The following is a 27,368-nucleotide window of genomic DNA, read 5'->3' as shown; positions in this document are numbered from 1 at the left end:
CGTTATGTTTCAATATTATGTTATAGTCTGTGCTTACTTTTCTGATTCACAAAATTTGAAAAAGCAACGATCTGTCGAGATAGAAGAATAAAATAATTAATATTGACAATTTATTCTAATATAATTAACTTGGGTACGTTGGATAATGATGATAAAAAAATGTTCGGTTTGTAGCTTTTTCAGAAGCAAAAGTCAAAAAGCTGTAGTTGGAACGTTGAATGAAAAGGGTTTATGTACTGAAAGTATTAGGTAAAGTATAGCAAGCGGTTTGGTATTCTCACTTGGCGATTTTTGTAATCAAGAGAGATATTTTCTTACACAGACACCGTGTACGTGCTTGAGATCACTGCTGAGCGCTTATGCGATTTTCGTGGCGGGATTCGTTTCGTGAAAGCGAATTCGTAAGAGTCCGTGATAAGAGCGAAAGCCGCGAAAATAGTACAGGAACTACTAGTGCGTATATTTAGCTGAGGACGGTTGTCTGGGTCACAGAGTATTAAAAACGCTAACGCACAATCCAGTGTCGACATAGCGAATAGTTCAAACGGTCAACCTGATATTAGAACACTGCTCATTGTATTACACCTTTCCTTCCTCCCTACGTACAGTCGGGGCAATGATTTTACACATTAATTATTCTGTCATCGAGAACAATTCACTTTTTGTCAATGTCATTGTTCGTACAGATAACTCTTCAGAGGTTCCTTTTCACGTTCAGCTCGTGTCACAATCATGTTCTATTCATTGCGCATGTTGATCGATCGGTTATCTATAAATCAAAAGCAGACCTAGCCACGGGTCGAACATAGATTAAACGCGATAACCCTGAGAAATTCTACGAAGTTGATGTACTTGCTCTAGGATCACCTTAAACTCCGTTTCCATTTTGAATTCCTCTGCTATCGAGGCAGGACTGCCATAATCCTCTTCAAGGTTGTAATTCCCACGAAGTTCTAAGCGTCGAAGGACGTAAGATAATTTTAAAACGCCCATCGCAAATGGCATGTCTTAATCCTATAAAACCGTGTGGAATGAACTGGATATAAGTTCACCGATGCGAGTTCATAATCTGGGGGAGAAGAAACGTCTTAAGTTCATAAAACTTGGCAATCTCACTTGAAACGATTTTCCTTCATTACACGTACGTGCATTATCAGCCCAACCCTTTAAAGCACAGATGGAATTCTCAAGTAGTATAGATAAAATGTTATAAACAATCCTTAAATCCTCATTGCACAGCCATTATGATAGTTTATACGCATCCGAGTATCAAATACTGTGTCCCATAACTATAAAACTGAGTAAAAAAATCGTACTACTCCCATTTACTCCCCCAATCAGTTTACACTTAAGAATATTTTGTGCTTAGCTTGATTTACAGACTATAAACTAAAGGAAGCTAACATAAGCATAAATCGAATGATTATAAACTATAGAATAACTAAAAACCCAAGAAAAATTATTTCCACTTTACGATAACTGGTTTGATATAAAATTAATATAATAAATTGAATCACATTATATTTTGTCATAAATTTAATAATAAACTATTAAAGGAAATTTTTGTGTATTGTACATTTAATTATAATTTATAATAGTGTTTAACGTACATGAAATCGAATCGTTTTGCTGTAGCGAATGTACCCAAGAGATTAATAACATTAAGGGGATACGAACTCAAGGATCATGGGAATATATATCATGGAAGAATCGCCTGAAGGTTTCTCGATTCCATTTCATTGCACTATTAGACTAGGAGACTCGTAATCGGTGCATCGCGGTGGGACAATTAATTCAGAGTCGATGCGGGCAGTGGAATAAGGTGAAAAGATATGACGCGGAGATCGGTGATCTCGCATCGGTCGCGGTGGCTGCACCCGGATAATAATATTCGCGGTGTGGCCCTCTCGTAGCCGCAGGTGGTAGAAGGTACGAAAGGGTCCCGGCCCTGCATGCCTTCTTTGCCGTTCGCTTTTACCTTCCTGTTTCGCCGGGCTGGCTGGTTGCCTGCCTACTTGCCTCTCCTCTTCTGAACACCTTGAAAAGAAAAGCTCGGCGCGCCTCGATTGCATAATGCAAGGCGGGTCCGTGGCTCCGTCAGCCAGTTTATCGGCCTGTCAGGTATAATATACAGGGTGTAACGTAATATGTGGCACTCGCTACCAGAAGCTGATCGCACGTTTGAAAATAATGAAGAAGATTCAATGGAAATGCATATCTTATTTGTTCCTGATTATGATATTTCGTTTGGTGAACAGAAATCATTGAGGGAGTCATCAAATCAGTAAGAAGATCGTCTGGGAATGCAGGATGATCATTTTATAGAAATATCGAGATAACAAAATTGTCAAAATATTATTTTATAAGCAAAGATGAATTCGTAATAATATACATGTATTCTATTTATAATAATTTTTTTTATTTTCTGTAGTCTGTCGATTACAATCATTCTTTGAACTGTACATTACACCCCGTATACTCAATTGACAGATGTGCCCACGAGATCCAGAACCAGAGAGATTTCGATACTCGCGACGTACGCTTGTCAATCCCTTCCTTGTTTTTCCATCTTCTTTGTCCTTCTGTTACATCTTTGACTTGCCGGCGAATTTCATCTGATCGCAAACATCGTCGTCAGTGTTTTAAAGAATAAAATGCATTCTATGCTCTGATGCAAAAAATCTATAAATGTTTTATCAAAAAATTGTTTTAATACGCGATTTGTAATTAAAGATCAAAGCATAATATTTTGTATAGTGATTCACTTGTATCTTAAGAAAAGAATAAATTTTAATTTGCTAAAATCCAAGTATGAATCACTTCAACAAGCCTAATCAAATAAAAACTTCGTACAAATATATTCCAAGAAAATTAAATAATTCGTTGTTTAAAATATATATAAATATAATCGTTTTTTATTGACTCACACTGTATGCTTAGATACGATACGATGATAGCAGCCGCTCGTCGCTGTCAGTGCAAGGCTGGCTAGGTACGGTTCGCGAGCGTGAAGCGCCGAGAGGTGTAAATTATGCGCCAATCTTCCCTGGTTCACCCGCAACAATTTCAAATTATAACATTATATATACATACGCGTATGTATTGCGTCGCGCCGAGAAAATTGCGGGAAATTGCACTATGCGTGGCGCCGGGATTTCTCGGTCCTTGCCAGGCACTTGACACAGTTGCGTGCCGCGATTCGCGATAATCAGGAAGCTTCATCACGTCGAAGAGGTTTCATTCTTGTCCAAACCCATTCAACGATGCCATTATACTGTTTCAGGAGTGACCAACGATTGTAGTAGCTACTAGAGATGTGAACGTCGAGTGATTCAGAGACACGTATAAATATTTCCTCGTGAAGATACACGTAACTTTAAATATACTTAAATACACAGGAGGTATATCATTGGGTGTAGATTGCTCCTCCATTTTTTATACAACGTGCCGAATAGGAGGTTGCGTAGGCGTCTATGGGAACTCGGGGGTTGAATATCGCTTGGCGATTCAGGGACGAGCTCGATGGAAAACCTGCAAGAGGGAGGAGGGAAGCCTTTAATGCCTCGAACAGTCGCTTTGTTGTCAGTGATTTATGGGGTCTTATAGGAGGCACGGAGATGCCGACTGTCTAGTGTCATGGCATTTCGTATCGCAGTCAGCACGCTTCCGGGGTGTCGTGAATCAAGCGAACACGTCGCGACCAGCGCGATTATACGACCTCGCGCGCGGGACACGTAGGGCCCCGTACACAGACCTAAAGTATAGGTACTCTGCCCGGGCTTTATAGTAAGGTACATACATACATCTGTAAAAGATCGGTACATTCGTCCAGTCCATTTATTGTCGGTACCCAACAGTCCTTCCAACGCCGCTGAGAACCGGCACGGAGATTTACGAACCGCGGCACCAACAGATCAAATATCTGCCGCGATTCTTTTCCTTTTCGCGCGAAACCCTTCTGTTTCGCGCGCCGTTCTTCCCCGGTGCCTTATCGAGGGGAAATTATTGTGCGATTCGTTCTAACGCGGCCAAGTTACAGTGGCACGCAACTAAGAAATGGAGTCATTCATCATCCCTTTCATCACCATTGATAATAAATCTTATCAAAAGAATAACAATATTCTAAGTAACATTCTGATTTTATTTTAATCGTATTTTATTTTATCTACCATCAGGTGTAATTTTGACTCATTAATAGCTAAGAAGCGAATTTTGATTTTTGTCTAATTTTAGTTTTTAGAATTATCTCTTAACATTTATTTCACTAATAGTTGGACACCTCGTATATCAGTCTTCCCACTTGGATTTGGAATTTGGAAGTATTCATCCATTGCGTCATTGCGCACCAAAATTGGATTGTCTGCGACTGAAGGTAACCGAGGACAGGACGAATAAAAAACGTCTGCAAAGGGACACCTGGATAGTTTATGGACGACCATAATGCGCGTTGAACGCCCAAACGCGTGTATTGTTCGCGGCTACGAAACGAGTTCATTCCCAGGTGCTTACCTACCTGCCAGACGTACGACAATTTACAGTATGATAATTATGTTTCTCCGTAATGTATGGCTGTACTTCGGAATTTCTTAAAGTAACATTTTTTTTTCAAACGATCATTGAAGTATTGTTTAGAAAAATATGAATCAATACTACCAAGTGAGATACGTAGAGTGTATCAACGAAGTTCATCCGGTGAAGGGGTTAACGCTGAAGCCTTCGATTGACGGAGTTAATTCGTCCCGTTCGGACAGGCGGGCAACGCGCCTGAGCGATCCGTCAAATGGCCGCGAACAATCCCCCGGCTGGTCAAAGCTAGCCGGTGTAGGCGTCAATCGTGGGCTATCCGATGTCCGGATTAAACCATAGTACGGGGCATGAAAAAAATTCGCGGCACAACATGAGAAACGAGCGGCCGAGGAGGAAGAGCGTCCGCTTCAGCCAGGAGGATCCCACTCCGCCGCGTGTTTCCAAGATACGCTTTTATGGCTCGCGTCTCCAATTTCACGTGCAATAACGAGACGTCGCACCGCGTTTACCGTATAAAGGGCCCGGATGAGCGCGGAAAAGCGGATGATCAATTTCGTAGATATCAGCGGCGAGTCGAAACCACATCGTTGCGTGGTTAGATACTTGCATCGAAACAGTAGTAAAAAAGTCATTTTGTACGATTCTATCCTCGTAATAGTAAAATTGTATACTACGAATGTAAATCTGTAGAATAAATAATTTCATATTTTTCTTAACGTTTCTTACTTCTGTTGAACGATTCGTATTTAGTTACATTGAGCTACGACCCAATTGTCTATAGGGAAATGTTAAGAGCTCCCAAAGAACTGAGCAATTCTAAACGGCAGGAAGAAACGGTATAATTCCGTGTAATAAAGCAGAATTCCAAAAAAGTGCAAACGTTCCACTGCGGGTCGTAATCGGCGATCGTGCCACGAGCAATCAACGAGTGCTCCGACTCGCGGGTTTCGACTCTCGTCAAACAGGAAGATATGAAATACGAAGCGTGCCCTCGTAGTTTCTACGATTCCCACGCCCACCAGTAACGGCGGCCACGAGACCGCAGCGCAGCGCTCGATCCTCTAACCACCGGCATTAGCGTCTGAAAAACCCGGCCACGGGCTGATTCCATCGTCATCGTGGTCGCTGAATCGTTCTACCCAGACGTGGACCCCTTGATTTTGCCTGCCCGTCCTCCTATTCCTCCTACTAAACGATCCTGTACCTCGATCGTGCCCCGTTCTTCTGCTATCCTATGCGCCAACGGAATCGACGCTCCACGGTTTTGCATAGATCGGCCGACGATTTTCACAAGTTGCGCAATTGCACGATACGGGCTGGAAATTACGTCAGCGTTCAGGAAAATCGGTGGCAGTTATCTCCTCGTGGTTCGTGGTATCCTTGGAACGTAGGTTACGAACGCGACGTTCCATTGGAATCTATTGGCAGTGCGTAAACGTCAGTGTCAGACGGTGGAAGCGGAGATTATCTTTATCGCCTGGTAGCGGACTAACGCTACTAGAGAAACGGACTTCCGACCGCGCACGTGCTCGGTGAAAATTTGCCGACTTCTCGAGACGATCCCGGGGGTGGTTCACGCCGCTTTCTACGGTCCACCCACTCGCAAGTCGCGACATCCGTGAAATCTCCTCGCCCGCGCTGCGCTCCTTCTCCTTTTGTTTCTGCACTTTGTACAAACAGCTCTGCTATTTATGTCCCCGCAATCCAAACGTTGTACATCGGCGAATTAGCAATTATCATTTTTATTGATGTAGTGTATGTAGGACTAATTTTATACCACACGATTATGCATATAATTACCGATTTTTAAACAAGTATAATTATCTATTTGACATTGTATGATGAATTAATGAACAGAATTTTCAAACGTCATTTGATGAAGACATCAGGTGAAATAAAAACGTGAGTCATGAAGTCTGTACCTGCCTTGTTGCTGGAAATCGTTAAATCGCAAGATCAAGTCGACTTGCAATCGCCGACCCACGCGCCACGGGAACTGGGAACGTGGCGACACGCTGCTGCGCTCAGACCACCGTTTTCAAGCCCAACTGTCTACCAATTGTCAGCTCGTACTATAATCAAGCATACCACGTGCTATAATCAACCGCGATTCTTTACTCCTTTCTATAACGTCCTCCTTATGTCAGACCCACCGACGTGAAAAATTTCACTTGACCAAAATAGATGCTTCATAGGTACGTATCATCTCTTAACTCTTTCTTTTTTCAAACAGTATGCTCAACTAATAAGTAGACACTATTAAACAGATAATAGACAGAAGGAAGAAGGACAATATTATATTTTAATGTATCATTTTTAAAAATGTGTTAAATGATTTTTATGAGAAGGAAACATGATTTTATATTAAATTAATAATTAAATTGCAAGACAATTGATTTGATTATATTTTAAAATTGTATGTCATATTACCACCCACGCAAAAACAAATACACATTGTACCGGTACGACATTACACAATTGTAGAAACTTAACATGGAGCAAGTCTTAAGATAATCGTATTGAGAAGTACAAGTTTTATAGCCGGGTATTTTGTCGATTTCTACGACAACGAAGAGTGGAATAAGAAATCACGAGGTAGAAAATCTGCGCAACAAAGTGGTCTCCACGGGACACCATAAAACGATCCTTGAGAGCTCCTTTATCTGAAATTGCAGCGCGATAAATGCGTCCCCAATTTGTTTCCGCTATCTGGGACCAACGTTGCTCTCGATCACACTTTACTGCGGAAATTTTTCTCATATTCGCCAGTGACAGCGTCAACTGAATCTCGATGCCGGTCGTTAAAGCGTGGAACGATAGGGCGACCTCGTTATCGTTATCAGACCGTCGATCTTCATTAACGCGGACAATATCACGACCAAACCGGATTTCGCGTTCCTCCGTCGGGAGAAATCCGTCCGTGGACATTCCACCGTATGAAAACGCGTCCTGACGTTCGCGTGGCACGTCTCGCAGCGGACGAGGAAAAAAGTAAAACTGCTCGAATCTTGGCTGTTTTAAAAAAAAAGTATCCGGCACTGTTATAAAAATTAAGAATCGTCTCGTTTGTTAAATCAGGGTTGTCGCTTTAGTGTGTTTTAATAGAAACAACACTTTCCCTTAATAAACATCTTCAAGTGGTAACATGAATAGTTTGCTGTAGTTGATGAGAATTTAATTAGAGTGGAAGGATCTCGATTAGTAATAGAGAAATGCAATGAAATTAAATAGGATTAGAGAAAATATCGAGGACATGGAAAGACATTATAAGATGTTTCGCAAATTTTGAAATTACTGAACATTCCACGAGATTCCAAGGACACGAGAGAGGTATTGAAAGGTATCAGAGGCATCCCTTAAATCTTTCGAATCCAAGATCTCGGGTACCCTGATGCCTCTGGAATTTCCTTCAATTCCTAACATTCACAGAATTGCGAGAAGCTAGCGAGCCTTGGAATCCTTGAATGTTCGTAGAATCCTTAATATGCAGCCCCAGAATTTATTGAAGCTACCGTTAACTTTACCGATAGCGTCTCCTTCCTTTGAGTATACTTACGGTTTTCACTCCTAAATTTATTCATACTAATAAGAAATTGCATAGGACCTTATTTATAGCTGGCAATTAGAGGTACAACTTTTGTCCGAATCATCTTTTGCTAGGATGAAAAAAAAATATTTTGCACTAAACATATTTTTTATTACTCTTCGAAAGAATATTTAAGGCACGTAATTCTACATAAAGTAGGATAGTGGTTTGCATTCTCTTTCTTACTTCGGTGGCAACATATTCTAGTGGGCGTCAAGAATTCCAGATTTTTTCATGCGACACAAAGTCCCATAAAGCTGCCATTCTTTAGTAATTTTTCCTCGGTGGTTTGCTATTACTTTATCTATTATTTTATTTTCCATACTCCTCCAGTGATCCCTCATTATTTATCATTTATATTAAATCAACATAAAAGAATTAAAGCATTAAGGATTGAAAGTTAGTTCTCCATTATTTTTACTTTTACCTTGTTTGCAATAAATATTCTATTTGTTCTTCATTCGTTTGCAATTACTTTTTGAGATAAATTTTCTCAAGAAGTATAAAGGATGTAGCTACGTTTAGTAAAGACGTAAGAAAAGGTTGAAGCTTTCAAAAATGTTTATTTTTATTGTAGAATATAGATAATACGAATAATGTATTACTATTCTTACATGTGATTCATCTTACTTTACATCACGCCAGCTCGGGCACCGAAATGAACAAAATTCTTTACCTATGTATATATTCTAAAGAACCTTTCATGCGAGAGCGGGATGTAACCTATATACAAATACTGTATGTTAAATATCTACAAGTTCGGATGCGCTCCTATTTGTTCGAAGTCCACAGACGCGACACTTGATATGCTTATGATAAGTGCAGGTCGAAGTGAAGAAAACATCCTAGATATGTTATTAATGTCTTTTACATGACCATCTTCCAAACTATTGTCCTTTGATAACAGTTTCTGTTAAAAGTCTCTTGCATGGTTCATGTGTCACATTCGGTTTCACTTGATACTCCCATCGTTAAACTGCTGACCGCTGATATGAAGACATTGCAAGAAAATCGATGATAACAACGCCTGTATTTACACGTTTTGCACTTCAGGCCACAATTCTTATTATAAACGAAGATAACTAAAGATCGACGATGTAGCATCGAAGGTAAAGTGCCTGGCTTAAGTACTTAACGACGTGTATTGGCACTGAGCATGTTCATAATCTCATACACCAAGTGAATTTTTAACTTAACTGTTTTACTATTTACACGTGCGTTGACTCCATTCAACAACGAATGACTGTTCGTTACTTACAACTGAACGACCTATCAACGTCGAGTTCATGTAGAAAAGTACTTGAGCTGCTGCTTACTTTAACGAACGCGCGTAATTAAATACGCGACGAGAATTGCGTACAAGTATAACCATAATAAAATAGAAAAAACTAAAACGAGATCTCCGATCTCGTTGAGTTACAGGTTTCATAAATAAATCAGCTTCGTCGAGTTAAGTTTGTTCGTCGAATATCGCAGCTTGCATTCGTTCCTCGCATTGATAAAAAAAAGGGATGATGATTACTGATACAAATTTAACAATTATAAAATAGTTCTTAACAATTATGAAGTAATACGTGATAAATATCGCGATACACTTCAAGGAGCATCGAAGAAGTTGCGCAACTTTCACCGCTCCAATTCGAATAAACGCGATTTTATTTCGCATAATGTCCTATCGAGTATGGCAAATATGGCAAACGTTGCGCATGCATGTACACAGTACTCCGTAAAAATCAAAGCCTATTCTTATTAATACAATTAAGTTAATTCAATTCGTTAAAAAATGTTTTGTAATATAGGCTACAAAATTAGTTAACATTTAAAATATATAATCTTAAATTCATTCGTAGATTAAAAAAACAAATTCCATATAGTACTGTATACAAGCATCTTTCAGCATATGACGAAGCCTGACCCGATACGGCTCATGTAATTTGCGAATATGTCGCCATTTCGAATAAATATAAAGTAGCAAGCGTGAAATGAAGAACATCCTCCGCCTGGCTGCAATAATCGCGAGAACGACGAGTCACGTCGCCGATTCTCAGTTATTTACAAACGTGATCTGACTTCTACCACGAGTTACGATTTCCATAATTCAGACTCGAACCTCGCGGTGAAAAAAGACGATCGCGTTCAAAATTCACTCCTACGCGTATCTATAAGAAACAAGGAAGAAAAAAAAAAAAAACAGTTCGTATCACAATTGTAACGACTTAGTCGACGCGAAGCACAACGATGGTACAGCAGCCGCACGTGTGTACGCGTGACGGAAATGTATTCCCACATCTTCTCGTTTCTTCCACGTGTCACGTGAACGGTACGGTTTCTTTTTATCCTAAGAACGCGAGAGCGAGCCGCGTTTCGTAATTCGCTGCTACCGATTACGCGTCCCCTGCTCGCTACCGCATTATTGCACGTACGATTAAGAAAAAAAAAGAAAGAGAGAAAAAGGACAAGCGGTTTTTTCTGCGGGGAATAAATCTGCGAGCTCGATCCCGTCGCTATCATTACCACGAATGCGAGTGATCAGTCATGGAACGATTGACACGCTACGCAAATCGACACACATTTTGCACCGACCGCGAACCCGTATCGCAATATTAATTAACTCGTCGATCGAAGCGTGTTCATAAGTTAAAATCGTCAAATATTTACAAAGTAGTGGAAGCATCCCCTGGCCCCTCGCTCGACACTCCTCGCGTGAAGCTCGATTAATAAAAAAAAAAAAAAAAAGAGAAAAGGAAACATGGATAACGAAAAATCCCATCGCCGCTTCACGCTCGTTGTCGCGTACCTACAGAAAGTAAACTGTTTCCTACTTTCACCGCGTACGAAACGTACCAAGTCATCACAATAATGGACGGAGTCAGATTTCAGGCAAGTGCGACGCTCGTTCGGTTCGTCGAACGAATACGAATTTACGATAATGTCCCTAAGTACTCAGGTCACACGTACACCTCACCCCGTTTGCTGTTCGTGACCGAAGTAGCCACTGGCTTTACAGTACTCACTGTAGTGGGTGTCGTGCCACCCAAGACAGTGGGCAGCGACGCGTTCGTGCAAGACACGCTGCTGATCTTCCTCGAGGTATCCTGGACGCGATGATTAGGTCTACAAAGGTCGTGGCTGATGCTGCTGGTCCTCGGCCGAGTGTCCTGATTGCGAACTATGAGCCTGTCTATGTTTGGCGGTTCGTGGCCATTGGACACCGAAGCTGCGCGAGTTTCTCTAGGTTGCAGCCCCGGCGATTGCGGAAGAGACATACTCCTGTCATCCTTGGATTGCACCACAGGCGGACCAGGCAACGAAGCCGACCGTCTCCCACGGGGATTCGTCACTATCCCATTATTCTGCGTCGTCGGCACTGTTCCGACCACGTAACCTAATTTCTCAGGATTCATCAGAATCGGTGAACGATCGTTGTAACTGTCGAAGGTAGGCGAGCTACCGTTGCTGCCCAGTGGACTGGCGTTATCTCCTATCAGAGGCGTGCTCCTGTCTTGATTTATTAACGGAGTGGATCGTTCTTCTTGCCCGGTGATGCTACCGCTCCTGCTGCTTCCGCTTCCCGATCCTTCCTCCTCACTGCTGTTCACTTCAGTCAGCGTGGCCTGTACATTATTGGTTTGATTCATCGATTTGATCATCGGTGCAGACGTCGTTGTCACTAGACCCAGCTGCGTCAATTGGCTCATCGTAACAGGTGTCAAGGTGACAGGGGCGACGAGGCCGGCGCTGGTCAAAGTTGGCGACAGTACAGCTTGTGCCAAAGCTGCTGCACCGGATTTCCCAGTCGCCGGCGTGCCTTCCGCCTCTTGAATGGGCGAAAGGACCACCTGCACCACCGGCAATTCGGCTGGATAGTGCCCGTTCGCTGGTATCATTCCGACTACGCCCGCGCCGATGTTCGCGGCGTTCGTCGCCGATAGAGCTAATCTCTGCTCACGGTCGACCACCTCTTTCGTCACATCCGGTGTAGGTATACGGGGTCGGTTCTTCAGGGAAACCGGCACCGAGTTCAGCTTCGTCATGGTACCTGTCGGGGAACGAAACGCGAATTAGACGAGCCTGTTACACGGGCAGCCTCTTGATTAAGGCGTCGATTAAATTATTTCTGGCGCCGGCAGCGTAACGATGATCATGCCAATTTCGATCGCCTATTACTTTTACCGCTAGGTTCTCGATGGAACGAGGAAATAAATCGTCGTTCCATCCATTTATGGAACGGTTGCGAGTGGATGTAATAATTGCACGGTACTTTTCCCGGCGCGGATTTTCCTATTTTTTTTTTTCTGTCGGTACCGCGAGTGAACGGCAGGAGAAAGAAGCACAAGGTCGTAGGAAAGTTTTTTTTTTCGAGAAGCGCGATTTCGCGATCGCGGAAATTGTTCAGGTTACACAAGGTTACACATTGCATAATTCATCGCGTGCGTGCCAACAGGGAAGCTTCGAATTTCAACGAGAAATTTCGTGAAAAGTTCTTCAATCCGAAGTATAGAGACAGTGGCGTGTTCATTCAAAAATTTAATCCAATTCCATGAAACATAAAAAGTTTTTCGAGTTTGTTTGAATATTATATCAAACAGTATTAATTTTCATACAATATCAAAAGTTAAGTAACTAATTTTTCAATCACTATGACGTTACTTATAAACTCTTTACAGAAATGTTGTGAGCATTGCTCACATCTGTTTTTGTACGTGATTCATTTAATGATTTCAGTGAACGATTTCGTAGACAATAAGTCATTCTGATTCAAATTTCAATCATCCGAACTTTGTTGTCTGACACTAATTCATGGAAACGGGAGACGCTGTCAATGCGCGTGGGAGCGTTGCGCAAGACGCATCATTATCATCTAAACAGCTTGGGGATCAACGTCATTGCGAGGAATGCGGTTTCAGACGCGCTTGGAAATTATGTTATCGCGTCTACACGATCTGAAGACTTTATTCATCGTGAAATCACACCGGTATCGAGATAAAAAAAAACTTGCCTTGTCGCCCCATTCTCTGACTGCTCTTCCTTCCTACCAGCCGATCGTATAGAGACATTTTTAAATTTGGATTGTTTGTTTGAGGAAGTCCTCCAGTTTCCGGACTGCTATAAACGCTGTTGTGTCGATTTCGAGCGAAGAAACCACCCCCGCTGCTGTACGTCGTCGAGGAACTACGCACGGAACCCATCCTAGTGATCTGTCGTTGCAACCAATTCTTTCTTCGCTCCACTAATGGAGTATCGACGCTTTCCTATAATAAATATCACAAAATATAAATATAGTTGTCATATGATTGAAATGATATTAAATATTCTGCATAAAAGTCTTCTGTACAATTTTATAACAATAATTTTTAAATATGTTTATTTTTAATTTAAAAATATCTGTCATTAAGTATGTAATTAATAATTTTATTAAAACTGTTTCACGGTGTGCTGAGGGATCCAAGTTTATATGACGTGGACACTTACGTAATCCGCGTACATGTCGTCCTGGTGGGTCTTCCGATGCTGCACATGGTTGTGAAGCTGCGTGCCGAGTAGGACGTTCGCATATAAAGCGTCGCTCTCTTTGACCTTATAATGCTCCGCTGACCCCTTCGGTTCTTCTCGTCGGTACTGTTCGCTGGCGACAGTGTACGGTAAATCTTTCGGCACGACCTCGTCCCAATATTGATCTTTCAACAGTTCTGGATGCTCCTCGTGCATCTCATCCACGATCATGTATCCAGCCTGTAAAACGTGTCACTCGTACAATAAATATCGAACCTGTGACTCAAGGAATTCGAATTTTAATCCGGGTAGACGGAGAAAGTTGAGATTATACCTTGATGTGGCGATCTATCAGCCAGTTTAACTCGATGTCGTCGTCGTCTTCACCGAACGGATTGATCAACACCTCGGCGACCTTCAGCCATCCCACATAGAAGCAGAACTGAAACGGAAGATTGACAAATCGAATCAATCAATTTTTGCATAAATAAATAATCGTGTTTCTCAAGTTTGAAAAATTGATTTTCTTACCTGGAGTGCTGTGAAGAATGGGAAGTACATGTCCGGTACCTCGTATTTCCCGCCATCGGCGTCGGTGCGGTCGATAAACTGTCTACCGAGCAACGCAGAAAAGAAGTACGCGTACAGCGATAACGTGACTACCTGGAAAACGTAAATAACCGTTGCTCGAACTCGTTCGATTACTCCACTGACCACCACCGCAGTAAGAAGTGTACAGTACCAACAGTTCCCAGTGACGAGAGTAAAATTCGATTGTTTTTTAAATTAACGATAAAATAATGAGCGAACAACCGAAACAATAATTGTACTAAATGTATGCAAAGTTCATTTGACTTCGTGTAAAAGAAATAATTTTAAATATGATCTATAGACGAAAGAATTTTTGCCTTTTACTATCAATTTCACCCTTTTAGTAATGCACGGACAGGTTTGAAATCATATCAAGGTCTTCAAGAACGGTGCCTTTCTCATCGAAGGTCACCAGGAAACGGTGATTTACACGGACGCTTGTTATACGCGTAAAATAAAAATGTCATTTCCAGACGTCGATCAACGTTGTGGATATTCGAGGATACGAAAGAATCGAATTGCGTGTGAAATTGTTTCCGGTATATCGACGTGCGATGCCGAGATCGGTGCTCATTTGCCGTCCTTGACCATGCGATATGCTCTCTTGATCATCTACTGCCATCGATTATTCACGTTTGTATGTATATGTGCTTTTTTATACACGTTTTTTTTTTACAAACTCGAAGCCAAATGTCAGTATTTAAATCGGTTGTGTATGACTCGAACGCTTCTGTATTTGCATGCGCCAAGTAGACGCGACGGCTTTAAAAGAAGTGAAAACGAGTGTACGCGATTTACAAAACGAAAGACTGACATTTACGCGGTACTGTTTCGACACGAGAGCACGACGGAGAGAGAATAATTGCAACTTTGCTCTTCCTGAACATTCTCTGCTTCGTCACTTGACCAGCTAATTCGCGGCAATTTCACGAAACGTTCACCTCCTGAAATTTTCGTAATAAAACGTCTCTCCAACTGTAACGAATCGGTAGGTAAGACTAGAGAAGGTTTCAGAAATGCTCCCTCCGCGTTCCATTCCTCGCCGTGGAATTCGAATAATTTCCACGTTGATTAATAAGCGAACGCAAATCGCCGGCGAGCTCGATTAATTGGTATGTACAATTTATGCGAGGAGCGGTAGCAACGGGAATAAAAATCAGCCGTACTTCGCAGCGTCGATGACTAACAGCACGGCTTTACCCCATTGTATTCGACCGATCTAAATATAATCGATAATGAGATTCTAACGATCGAGATGCCTCGAAGGATGAAGGAACTAATCAATCTTCCGTACACCTGTCTGTGCAGATTTCTGAATGTCCCGTTCTGCGAGTACGCAATTCAATAAAAAAAATTCTACAGACATTTCTGAAAATACAGAGACATGCAATACTTCATTTTTCTTAAAATCGTGTATTTTCACAAAAACCGCTATTTTTCGGAAACAGTATGTGATAGAGCGTTTCTACTTCCGGATTCGTTTTTGGCATGAGAAACTCTAAAAAAATTACGTGTATAGTTGATATTGCGAAAAAAGATGTGTTATCTCTCGATTGTAGAGTGATGCAATTTCGTTCCATGAATGAACATGGTTTTTTCTTCGGCCATGTAAACTCGACCGTGACTGATTCGTTGCTCATCGCGCTTTTTAAACCCGTTGGTGCATACATTGTCAGAGGACGCGGATAGCTCTAAGACGTAATTTGTCAAAAGTCAACAAGTCGCAATCGCACGGCTATCGATCACGTAAATGGCTGTGTCTATCCAGGATTACGGCGCGAGTGGATATTTAGTAGCGCGAAAATAATGGCGTCCGACGATTAGGGACGTTAGCTTCATCAGCAATTATCGTTGCACAATGCATACACGGCGGCTAATTGCGAATACGAAACGTCGTTCCAAGAACGGATCCATTTTACGTCGCAACGAATCGGAGTCCTTCGAAGTGGATAAAGAACCGCGAGAACTGGCGTTAACATCGATCCTGGATTGAGTGAATGATTTTTCATAAGCGCGACCTCCGCGATTACGCATCGAGACTTTTATCGATGATACCGTGTCGCAACGTGCTGACGCACTTTCTAATGATGGCCATTTGCTGGATGAAAGCTCGTTAAGCTTCACGGAATTAACATAGGCGACGAACAGATATTAGCTTTTGTGTTAAAAAAAATACGACATCTTTCTATGAATCCAAATAGAAATGTACTGTGTGGCAAATCGGTTCCATAACGGAGGCACGTCACTGTTGGAACTTTCCCGGAAGGATAGGCCTATAGAATAGTCGGAGACACACGAGGAAGGTTGCATTGTGACAAATTAGTTGGATGAAGTATCAAGAGAAAATCTCACATTGTAAAGCTAAGAAGAAAATTATCAGGTGACTAGGAATGTCATGCATGTTCTTGCGTCTAATAAATTAAGCAGCAGATGAGTCACGTGTAATTGTTTTGAGGAAAGTCGCTTTGTTAAGATTGCATTTAGTGTGCACAGCTGTAAAACGATACGATTTGAGAAATAAATTAACAGTAATAACTTCGTGTACGACAAAATTTGTTTTTTAGCTCATCCTATCATGTGAACGTGGAAATGGTGCAAATGGAATTAGTGTGTAAGCATTAACTCTGTTTTTTGAAACAATTAAATTCATTATGATGTTAACATTCGCTTGCGTGATGGAAACTTTTAATTGCAAAATGAACAGAATTCTCAAATGCTCATACAAAAAATGATCAAAGTGGCAATTGAATGGTAATAAAAAATTGGGAAATGATGTATCAAATCATATATTATTTTGAACTCTGAATAATTAATTAAATATCCTCGAAAGTAACATTGTTTTCTCATGAACTCAATGAAAGTTACGCAAGCGTGCGCTTCACGCTGGCAGCACTATCATAATCAAGACGAAGACGTGTGTGAAGTGATGAGAATCAGAATGAAGACTTTTGAGGATATCTCTCAATGGCGGTTTACGTCGTCGACAATTATTCCGCTTCTTAACGATTCTTGAATGAGATTGAGAACGGAGTAATAGTGCCGTTGTTCGATTAAATCTCAACCTTTGTATTACTTGTCAACGAACGGGTTTCACACGGCAAGAATCGGTAAATGAAACTTGCTTTCCTCCGTAAACCGCATAAATTTTAAATACAGTCACATTTCCAAATACAAATTCATTCGCATGATACTAAAATTATTAAATGACAAAGAAATATTATTAGTAATCGTCTTAGCGATTTGTAAATTTGATCACAATGAGATTTGAAATTATTGCAGTTGCAAACTGAACGGAAATGTTGGTAGAAGTGGTCGGATGAACATAAATTAATTCGGGAAACAGAGACGCAACATCGACAGGTGTTCGGACACGGTTCATAGTTTGTAGAGTATCACGATACCCACCTGAGTGTAAACAAGAGGAACGCAAACAGTGTCGTAACCAATGAGCGCGCCAAGCCTCTTCCGGATGTCGCTCAGCTCGACGAGGAGGGTTTGCACTACTTGGTCGCTGGTTATCAGGGCTTCTCTCCTGGCCCTGTTGATGATGTTCGTCGCCCAGACGAGCGGCATCCAATACTTGGACATGGCCGCCTTCTTGTTCATCATCTCGAAGATTTTCTTCTCAGACTCCATCATCAGACCTGGAACGAAAGATAAAGCCGCTTGGTCACTTTTTGCTTATTATCAGACAACGGTTTCTGTGATTTATGAGAAAATTCAATGATCAGAAAATATAAACGTTGCATTTACAATTAGTATAATAAGAATATCAAATACTGAATGAATGTTGTATGAACTTTGTNGATAAGTAATATGATCAAGTATGTGTTCGTTTATTCCTAATTTTTGCCACCAGCGAGTATTAGTAGTGAATTAATAATTCTGATAAGTAATATGATCAAGTATGTGTTCGTTTATTCCTAATTTTTGCCACCAGCGAGTATTAGTAGTGAATTAATAATTCTGATAAGTAATATGATCAAGTATGTGTTCGTTTATTCCTAATTTTTGCCACCAGCGAGTATTAGTAGTGAATTAATAATTCTGATAAGTAATATGATCAAGTATGTGTTCGTTTATTCCTAATTTTTGCCACCAGCGAGTATTAGTAGTGAATTAATAATTCTGATAAGTAATATGATCAAGTATGTGTTCGTTTATTCCTAATTTTTGCCACCAGCGAGTATTAGTAGTGAATTAATAATTCTGATAAGTAATATGATCAAGTATGTGTTCGTTTATTCCTAATTTTTGCCACCAGCGAGTATTAGTAGTGAATTAATAATTCTGATAAGTAATATGATCAAGTATGTGTTCGTTTATTCCTAATTTTTGCCACCAGCGAGTATTAGTAGTGAATTAATAATTCTGATAAGTAATATGATCAAGTATGTGTTCGTTTATTCCTAATTTTTGCCACCAGCGAGTATTAGTAGTGAATTAATAATTCTGATAAGTAATATGATCAAGTATGTGTTCGTTTATTCCTAATTTTTGCCACCAGCGAGTATTAGTAGTGAATTAATAATTCTGATAAGTAATATGATCAAGTATGTGTTCGTTTATTCCTAATTTTTGCCACCAGCGAGTATTAGTAGTGAATTAATAATTCTGATAAGTAATATGATCAAGTATGTGTTCGTTTATTCCTAATTTTTGCCACCAGCGAGTATTAGTAGTGAATTAATAATTCTGATAAGTAATATGATCAAGTATGAGTTCGTTTATTCCTCATTTTTGCCACCAGCGAGTATTAGTAGTGAATTAATAATTCTGATAAGTAATATGATCAAGTATGTGTTCGTTTATTCCTGATTTTTGCCACCAGCGAGTATTAATAGGAACTTAGGCTCTTTAATTAAATGCAAACTTGAATGAATTTCTTGGAATACCTAATGTATATTTATCAAATTATAATTGTGAAGGATCACGTGACTGAAACCGATCCCACGTTGACTTTAGTTAAATTCACGTGCAGTTCGTTAATAGACGAACACGTATGCATACGTGCTGTGTAGCCGCGACTTTCGCGCGTGCATCCGCCGCTGCGTAGTCGTTTGCTCGTTACGTGAATGCAAATGCACATGAAACTTCAGCTAAGATTTTCGAATCTCGCGGCCGCGTCACGTGTACCGATGTCTCATACTTTAATCACGTAGGTAACGTCCCGCGGGACATGGCATTTGAATGTTAACACCGTTCTATTATCTCGAACGAATCGTCTATTAGTATACTCCGCACAAATTAACCTCGTAAAGTTCATTCATTAGAATATTATGTACGATCAGAGATATGGACATTCTCCTTTGTACCAGTCGCACATTACATAATACGTGTTACGTTGTCGATTTTATGTCAGCACAATTAAAATTCTGGTACATTTACGTAGCATTAGACATTTATGTGACAGAACGAAGAAATGACTTAATAACATGACTTGTTCTCATATATGTTTTTTCTAATTCATTTTTATTATTACTACTTTGTGTAAGAAACAGCTGATGCAAGAGAAGAAAGGATGGTTCATTATAGTCGATGAGACAACGATTATGCAATTATTTATACCTGGTCGAGCTTATAGACACGTGAAAAACAATGAATGTAACGATCGAGAATAAACTATTAGTCAGACAATCGTTTTGTTTAACGCCGAATAACCTGTCTATAAAACCGTGAAATATTGGCAGTGGATTTCCGAAAGAAAATCAGACGCCCGCTGGAAGAATGCTGAGGTTTGCTGGTTTCCGTTCACAATTCACATTACGTGTCGATTATGTAACTTCTGGCTGATATATCCGCAGATAGCGTTACAGGTACAATTAACGACGTTATAGAAACTTCCACGTGGCGAAACTGCTGTCCAAGTATTGAAAAAATGATGCTCGATCTTACAATCCGTATTTACTAAAAATCTACAAGCCCTGGTTTACTAAAAATAATATTGAAGAAGAACACATTGAAAATTAGAGAACACTTATTTTTTATATGCATTCTTGTCCACTTTCAAGTTAATGTAATAACAATTAAAACTTTCTATAGCGGCAGTACTAACTCTGTTAGAAAATAAAAGAATTTTTAACCACTGTGTTACGTGTTATAAATGTTTATCGCACTTTTTCACATTGCAAAACGAAGCCTGTGAGATAGTGGTTATGCCAAATTACAATAGCGTTTGAACGGCATATGGTGCAATTCAACGTCTAATGGCCTGTAGATTTCAATGCGTCGGCAATTAGTGAACGACCTCGAAATCAATATGCTTCTTAGCGACGCGCAACAAATAATGAGGGAAAAAATTGTGAGAAACCTTCTTTTATAAATAACAGTCGATTTCACAAGCAGTTACTTTCCATCAAATATGCGCTATTTAGATATGATACGGTAATCGAAATTACATTTGTTCTTTTTAAACAGAAGAAGTAAACAATATAAGTCGTGTTAATGAAGAACTGATTAAAATAAAATATTATGCATATTTAAAAATAAAGTATAATTTTATTTTCCCTTGCAATCGTCGTAGTATCCTGTCTTCTATTATTTTTATTAGGACTGTCTTGTTCTCCTTCGATCCAAGAGCATACAGCCATTTAAGTTCGTTCTGTGTTTGTGTATCCCATCGTATCGATACTCCTCGTATAAACGAGCGACAACATTTTTACGCGCGTTGTCATTTTAAACGACGCGTCGATAGCTGGACAATTGTCGTCGATCACGCGGCGTTTTGTATTTTATGTACACAAGACGAACGTTCGAGATTCTATCCGGGACTGATGGCTTCAAAGATCGGCCGGCCGTTTCGCAAAAAACGATCTGAAAAGTCACGACGCGAAAAGCGGTCGTAACTACGCTCGAACGGTGTCCGTTCGGGTAACGGGAATGCGGTAATTTCTCTCGAGGGGAATCTTTTTATTGTTAAAATAAAAACAAAAGAGTAGCGCAGTACATGTTGTCCTAATATAGAGATCTTTTTGCATTTCAGTATGTATTAGCTATTTCTTTCAAAATTGTTTCGATGCAATTCTTGTAATCTGTTTTATAATTCCACTTTATATATCTTTAATCTTTATATGTCTTTAATATATAATCACGATTGGAATGTTTAAAATATGTCATTTGAAAACAGTAGAGTCGTGTAAATGTTAAGGATGTATTGGCTATACAGNGTATATAGCCTATACATCCTTAAATAGAAAAAACAGTTTCGTAGGATCAAAGAAATGCTAGCCTCGACTCATAGTTTAATCACTGTGGCACACGTAAGTACCATTCGTGCGGGAGCAGGTAAGAGTAATAACCCTAATCGCAAAAAGCAAGGTGCGTAAACTGTTCTCGAAAGCAATATTCTACGTACGTAAGCAGCTACGTGCTTGACTACTTCTAGCGATAATTTTAGTGCCTAATCTTTCATTGACGATTAAGGGAATTATTAACGAGTTCGTTCGCATCGCTAATTCCTAATTGGTCGAACCCGAAGGCGAATCGAGTGAAATTATGACAGATCAATGCTATCGGGGCGTTCAGTTCTCGATGGAATAAACGCGATGCCTACGCGCCGCTGCCGCCGCGCTACCGGTTGAATCGATATGCAATCTGTTCTTTATTCGGTGTGCACGACCTTGATGCAATCGCATGGTCACATGGGTTCTATACAATGAGTTCGAGAATTTGTAACCGAGAGACTCGTGAGCCATAACTCATCGTGTGAGTCACGCCGAACCCACGAATACGGTATCGCCAATGTGACCGAAGTACTCACAGTTCGATTAATAATTACCGTTTGTTTTGTTTCGACACATTTACATTTTCGGAAGAAACCAATGCTCCTCGGAAGTGGTCGCCACGTACGAAGAATCTGTTACGGCGCGGCTTTCGCAATACTCGATTGATCGATAGCGTATCGTTTATGTCACTACCGCAATCGACTACTGCCAATTAGCAATAAAATTGATGGAACAGAGCCCGCAATTATCATCCTACGCAATCGATTCGGTGTGGTCGACGCGACGAGGGAAGGGAAATGGTTTTCTGGAAAAGGAAACGTGGAAACTTGGGAAACGGTCCGGTTTTTCCTGGGTAAAGGAAATATTTGACGTTCTGTGTTATCGGAACTCGGCCGCATTCGCACGTTCCACTTGACGATTTTCGTAGGAAGAAATACTTCAATGAAATAATCTTTTCAAAATAATGCATTTGTTGCCAATAAATTTTTTATACATTTTATATGTGCGATTAAAGAACAATGTGTATATGGTTGAATTCGATTGGAATAGAATTGTAACATTTATCTTGATAATAACTAATAAATAATTAACGACAGAAAGAAAAGCTACAATAGAACGAAATATTAATATTACAATTACTATAGTATTGTTAGCTATTTTCTTTGTCTCACCATAGTGTATCATAGTTTAATGTACACAGTGGAAGACCGACGGAAGAGTCGATGACACAATAACATGATGTGCAAATATCAAAAGAGAATCGGTTACTTCACACGATCGACACTTGCTAACAAGACGAAATCGACGTTAATTATGAAAGTGTTCGCGGCTTCTTGACGCGAGCAGTTTACACGTCAGGTATGTAAGTCAGTAACATGAATCGTGTACAATCATCGCGAATCGAATGTAAACGTTGCACTGTACACGCGTACAATTGTTATTAATGACACTATCGATCGACCAACGATGATAATAAAATCGACCAGCTTCGGTAAACATTGTTTCGTTACCATTTTAATCAAGTCAACGTATAGATAAGCGTGTAGCAATAACGTCGTTGTGAGGAATAGGAGTGAAACGGTTCGATTTTCAGAAACGATTATAGGCAGGCATTTCAGAAAATCACGTGAACGAGCAATTTCATTGGTCAGAATGGCTTCAAAGAAGAAGAAGAAGAAGAAGAAGAAGAAGAAGAAGAAGAAGAAGCTCTAGTACTCGTTACTGGAGGATGTTTACCTCTCGAAAATATCAGCTGAGGTGGAAGATAAAGCGGAGAGGGAGCGGTCCGAGCAGAACCACAACTCGGATGCACAACGGGCTCGAACGTGAAGAATGCTCTCTGGGGTCAATAAACGCGAGGATCCTTGCTCGGCTGGCAAGGTCGCCATTGAGGCAAAAAATCAACCATGTTCTTCGGCCTCTCCTTCTTCTCGTACCTTCTTCGTCCACCGCGCCAGACCGAGGCGACGCGGACGCTGAAAAGCAACGTTCAGGGAGAAACCAGTCCCTTAGTCCAGTTCCCGTACATACATGGATACCTCCACACACAGGAATGTATTCAAATAATGATGGATTACGTGGATATTTTTAAACCTTTGACAACCGATTTATTTCACAAAATCCTGCTGAAGGAATATTAATATTGTTGATGTGCTCAACAAATCATCTAATTTTTTTTTCAATCCATATGTTGAGTTTATGAAATTGTTCAAGAATTTACAAAATTTCTGCTCAATTCTGTTCTAGAATTGCTTAAAGACTTTAGATAGTTCGATAGATTCACTCGATGAGTAGTCATGTTTGTATTGCGAAACGATCTCCGAGTTAACGAAAGCCAAAGTCAGCCAATTGACAGTGAACTTCATAGGCTTTCTGGCCACGTGACATCGCGATACGCGTGTTTTTGGCGCGCATGTTTAGACACGCAGCCAAACACGCTGTCGTGGCGACGTTCGGCGCCAGTGAAACTGGACTGATTAGGAAATATCAACGCGTAATTAGAAGCGGGCGAGTTTAAATGATTGCGCGCACACGCGACCGCAGATGCGCCCTGGGTGTAAATAGAGAATCGGCTCGGCGAAGAGAAAATCGTATTGTCCACGCCCGGCCGAAGGCGTGTGACTATTTTGCAAACACGTGTATAGACAGCCGTGGTACCGTACATACCTTGCGAACGATTTCACTATCAGTCGTCGACACCTTGAGGTGAAGAAACGTGAATAGAAAGACTAGTTTCTATTCTTACTGAAAACAATTAATGCAAAATGATTTTGCATTCAATTTTTAATCATGATCTTGAAAAAGTAAATGAAAAATGATGAGAAAAGCAAATGATTCGAGATCATCTATCCTATGTTCTATAAAGATTGAGTCTTGGATTGTCTTTTAACTCTCGAGGTGTTGCAAGGATTCCTGTGTGCCTTATTTTACTCTCTCCATGCATTCCTCATGAGCGTAATGCTCTTAATGATTTCATACGTTTGCAAACAGCGGTAATGAATTGTATCGTCGTACTTAACTCAAGCAGTCTTTAGCGTAAATGTAAACCATTTGGAAGACTTTAATTTTAAATAACTATTCTATGACGTGTGAGATAATTTAGCGAGTAAGAAAACCAGGAATATTAATCATGTTTGGAGATACAGCCAATTTACACAGGCGCAAACTGTTTGAATTATTCAGTCATCGACGAGTTAATTAGTAGCGTTTCAGCCGAATGATCACGTGGCATCAGTACGTATCATCAAAAATAGAACTTGGAATTTGCAGCGAACTACATGACAATACGTAATGAATAAAATTCTTGACTTACAGGTAAATCATTAACAATATTGACAACAATATTAAATCCGTGGCATGTTTAATTATAAGCAACGAGTTATATTTCTACATTTCTCCTTGATTAAACTTTGTACAGAAAAGGTTCGACCTTACTCAAGGCCGACTTCTCCGAGAGAGTCAAAGTCGTCGCATATCCGGCATTTCAGCGACACCGACGTAAGTAGTCAAGCACCGACTTACGAACGTCTGTGTACAGTACGCTAGCGTGTTATAACTGTTTACGGAGAGGTCAAGGAAGCAAAACCAGTGGATTAGGGTGTTCCGTTAATTTTAGAACAGCGGATTGCAGTTTTTTCCTCTATTGCTCCACGGCTCTGGGGATAGGGATAGAGTTCGAGAATGCGTGTCGAATCAACCGGGAATGCTGAAGTTGCGCGTCGGTGCCTCCGTGACTTAGCGGACTTCCGTTTTCATTGAACAACCTCCAATTCGCGGCACTGCGCTTGTCGATTTTCCATGCAAGTCGCCGTCTTTTACGTTTAACGCTCGTAAATAATCGGACCCTGGATCTGGTGGCGCATACACTCTCCATGGGAGTAATTATTTTCTTGCTCATCGAACGGGCGCCAGATTGGTATGCGTAATAGCGGAGAAACTCTGTCGTCGGATGAATAATTTGCGCTAAATATAGGTAGCGCGTGCTCCGTATTACGGTCGACGGATGCAATCGGGCATGGTGCATATACGGGGTGGACCATATGAAAATATGCACCATGATCAATTAATATCTTGAAAACCAAATTATGCAGGGTGTCCCAGTATTACTGGTACAATCCTGGAGGGAATGATTGCACATGAGAAAAGAAAATTCGACCAACAATACTGAGACACCCTATACACTGTCTAAATAATTAATAAAATAAACAGCTTGAAGTACAAGGAAACTAAAGTATGCACAGAATATAAATGAAACTCTTACAGAATTATTAACATCAGAATGTATCTTTCATTTTTCCTTGTACCGATATTGAGATTTGACCCACCCAGTATATGGGAGCTGCGAAGATAGTGGCTAAGAAGAGGAAACGGGTTTTCGAGTTTCTTGTTCAGACGATCGCGGCCACAATGATGACAACGCCGATCGCGGGGATAATGATGATGATGTCTCGGTACAAGCTACCACCGCCATTCCCGCGAACCGAAGAAGCCGCGTCTATCTCGGCGAGCCTAGTTGCTGGTCTAGCCAATTACCACCTGTAGCCAAAGACAAATTATGGCTATCATTACCTGTGGCTATATTTAACATCGTCCGCATTCAGTATCTCGCCTGGCTGCTACCAATGGCAAGCCTTATAAATAGATTTCTGTTTCACAGTGAAATTCACAAGGTTTCAGATGAAATCAGATCGCAACACGGGCGTACAACTTTCTGCGATTACGTTCAATTGCCGAGCTTGAGTCGCAATTCTGATAAGACTCCAATCGGGATTGTTACGATGGAGAACGATGAAAACTGTTATAGGAACTCGATTACAGGCAAGGTCGTTAGGTGGTAGATGTAATCAACGTCCGCGATTAATAAAATGAGAGAATGTTCGATAACGCATCGGGGCAATGCAAGGCGCCACGTTAACGGTGAAACTGGTAACGGAGAGGCCGCGGTATTCGAAGAAGAAATTGGCAGATCTAAGAATCGCTCGAGACCCACCGTGGAAACCAAAGGAATCGGTGATTAGCTTATCGAATGACACGGTATCGGTACTCCAGATACGCTGTAATTATCAACTGGCCGTTTCAACTCGCTCGCGAGGAGAGAGAGATCGGCTCGAGATCGAAAGAAAAAACGACGACAATGAGGGCAGGTACAAGAAGCCTGTTGTAACGTCGGCTCTGGGAATAGATGGTAAACTACATGGTGCTGGTCTGGTCGCGTCGTCGGTTTCCTACCGCGAGCAAAACGACCGTCAGGCATGAGGGAAAAGGAAAAGGATGAGGAACTGGCGCCGGCGCTCCGCGTTTCTAAGCGGTCTTGACTCGCTTCTTGAAAATTACCCGGACGCACGTGAAAATTGCCTGGCGGCGCGAGCCGAGCTGTTCGATTTACGTCGCCGACCTAGCTCTCGAGAATCTCCTAACACCGACATTTCCAGATCACGGAATTGGTATATACAGTGGGTCAAGTTGAAAATCATCGATTCTCAATTTTATTTAAAAAGCATCTACCGTGTAAGTACGAGAATTGATTTATATGCAATATATTTCGTTTGAATAGCCTCGAGTAAACATTGATATACGTCACTAAAAGGTATTTTGATAAAAATTCTTGTTTATTAGTTAGATACATTTTTATTATAATGATATTTTATTCATATTACGGACAATTTCCTATGAAAAAGTAAAAGTGCTATTAGACGCTATGCAAGTGAATAGCACAGTCATTGAATATTTAAGTATGTAAAACCACCGTGGTTTTTTTGATAGAGATTTTCGTAGAACTCTTTACAGTTCTGACAGTCGCTGACGCCAAGACTTGCACGTTTTCCTTTATCAGTAGCCATCAGTAACGTAACATGCTAAAATTAAACAAGAGTCCCTCGTTCCTGGGAAAATTAGCGACTGGGTTTTTTTTTTTTGACAACACAGAGAATTAGCGATACTGGTGGCTG

The 27,368-nt window shown here is 40.7% G+C and overlaps 1 protein-coding gene across 3 annotated transcripts in view; it reads right to left on the bottom strand.

The window, feature by feature from the left end:
* Positions 1-8,656: 8,656 nt before the first annotated feature.
* Positions 8,657-27,368, bottom strand: part of Best2 (bestrophin family protein) — a 29,689-nt gene continuing 10,977 nt past the window's right edge. For all 3 annotated transcript variants that reach the window (XM_018028278.2, XM_026815376.1, XM_026815377.1), the window contains 6 exons: positions 17,603-17,841; positions 14,138-14,269; positions 13,941-14,048; positions 13,586-13,846; positions 13,113-13,365; positions 8,657-12,152 (listed from right to left, as the gene is read on the bottom strand). In XM_018028278.2, coding sequence (XP_017883767.1) covers positions 11,062-12,152; positions 13,113-13,365; positions 13,586-13,846; positions 13,941-14,048; positions 14,138-14,269; positions 17,603-17,841 — 2,084 coding nt within the window. In that variant the 3' untranslated portion in view covers positions 8,657-11,061. The remainder of the gene's footprint in view (positions 12,153-13,112; positions 13,366-13,585; positions 13,847-13,940; positions 14,049-14,137; positions 14,270-17,602; positions 17,842-27,368) is intronic.

This window comes from Ceratina calcarata, unplaced genomic scaffold (assembly GCF_001652005.2).
Source record: "Ceratina calcarata isolate Rehan_Ccalc_2016 unplaced genomic scaffold, ASM165200v1 scaffold446, whole genome shotgun sequence".
Classification (NCBI taxonomy): Eukaryota; Metazoa; Arthropoda; class Insecta; order Hymenoptera; family Apidae; genus Ceratina; species Ceratina calcarata.
This window is presented reverse-complemented; position numbering and strand designations above follow the sequence as displayed.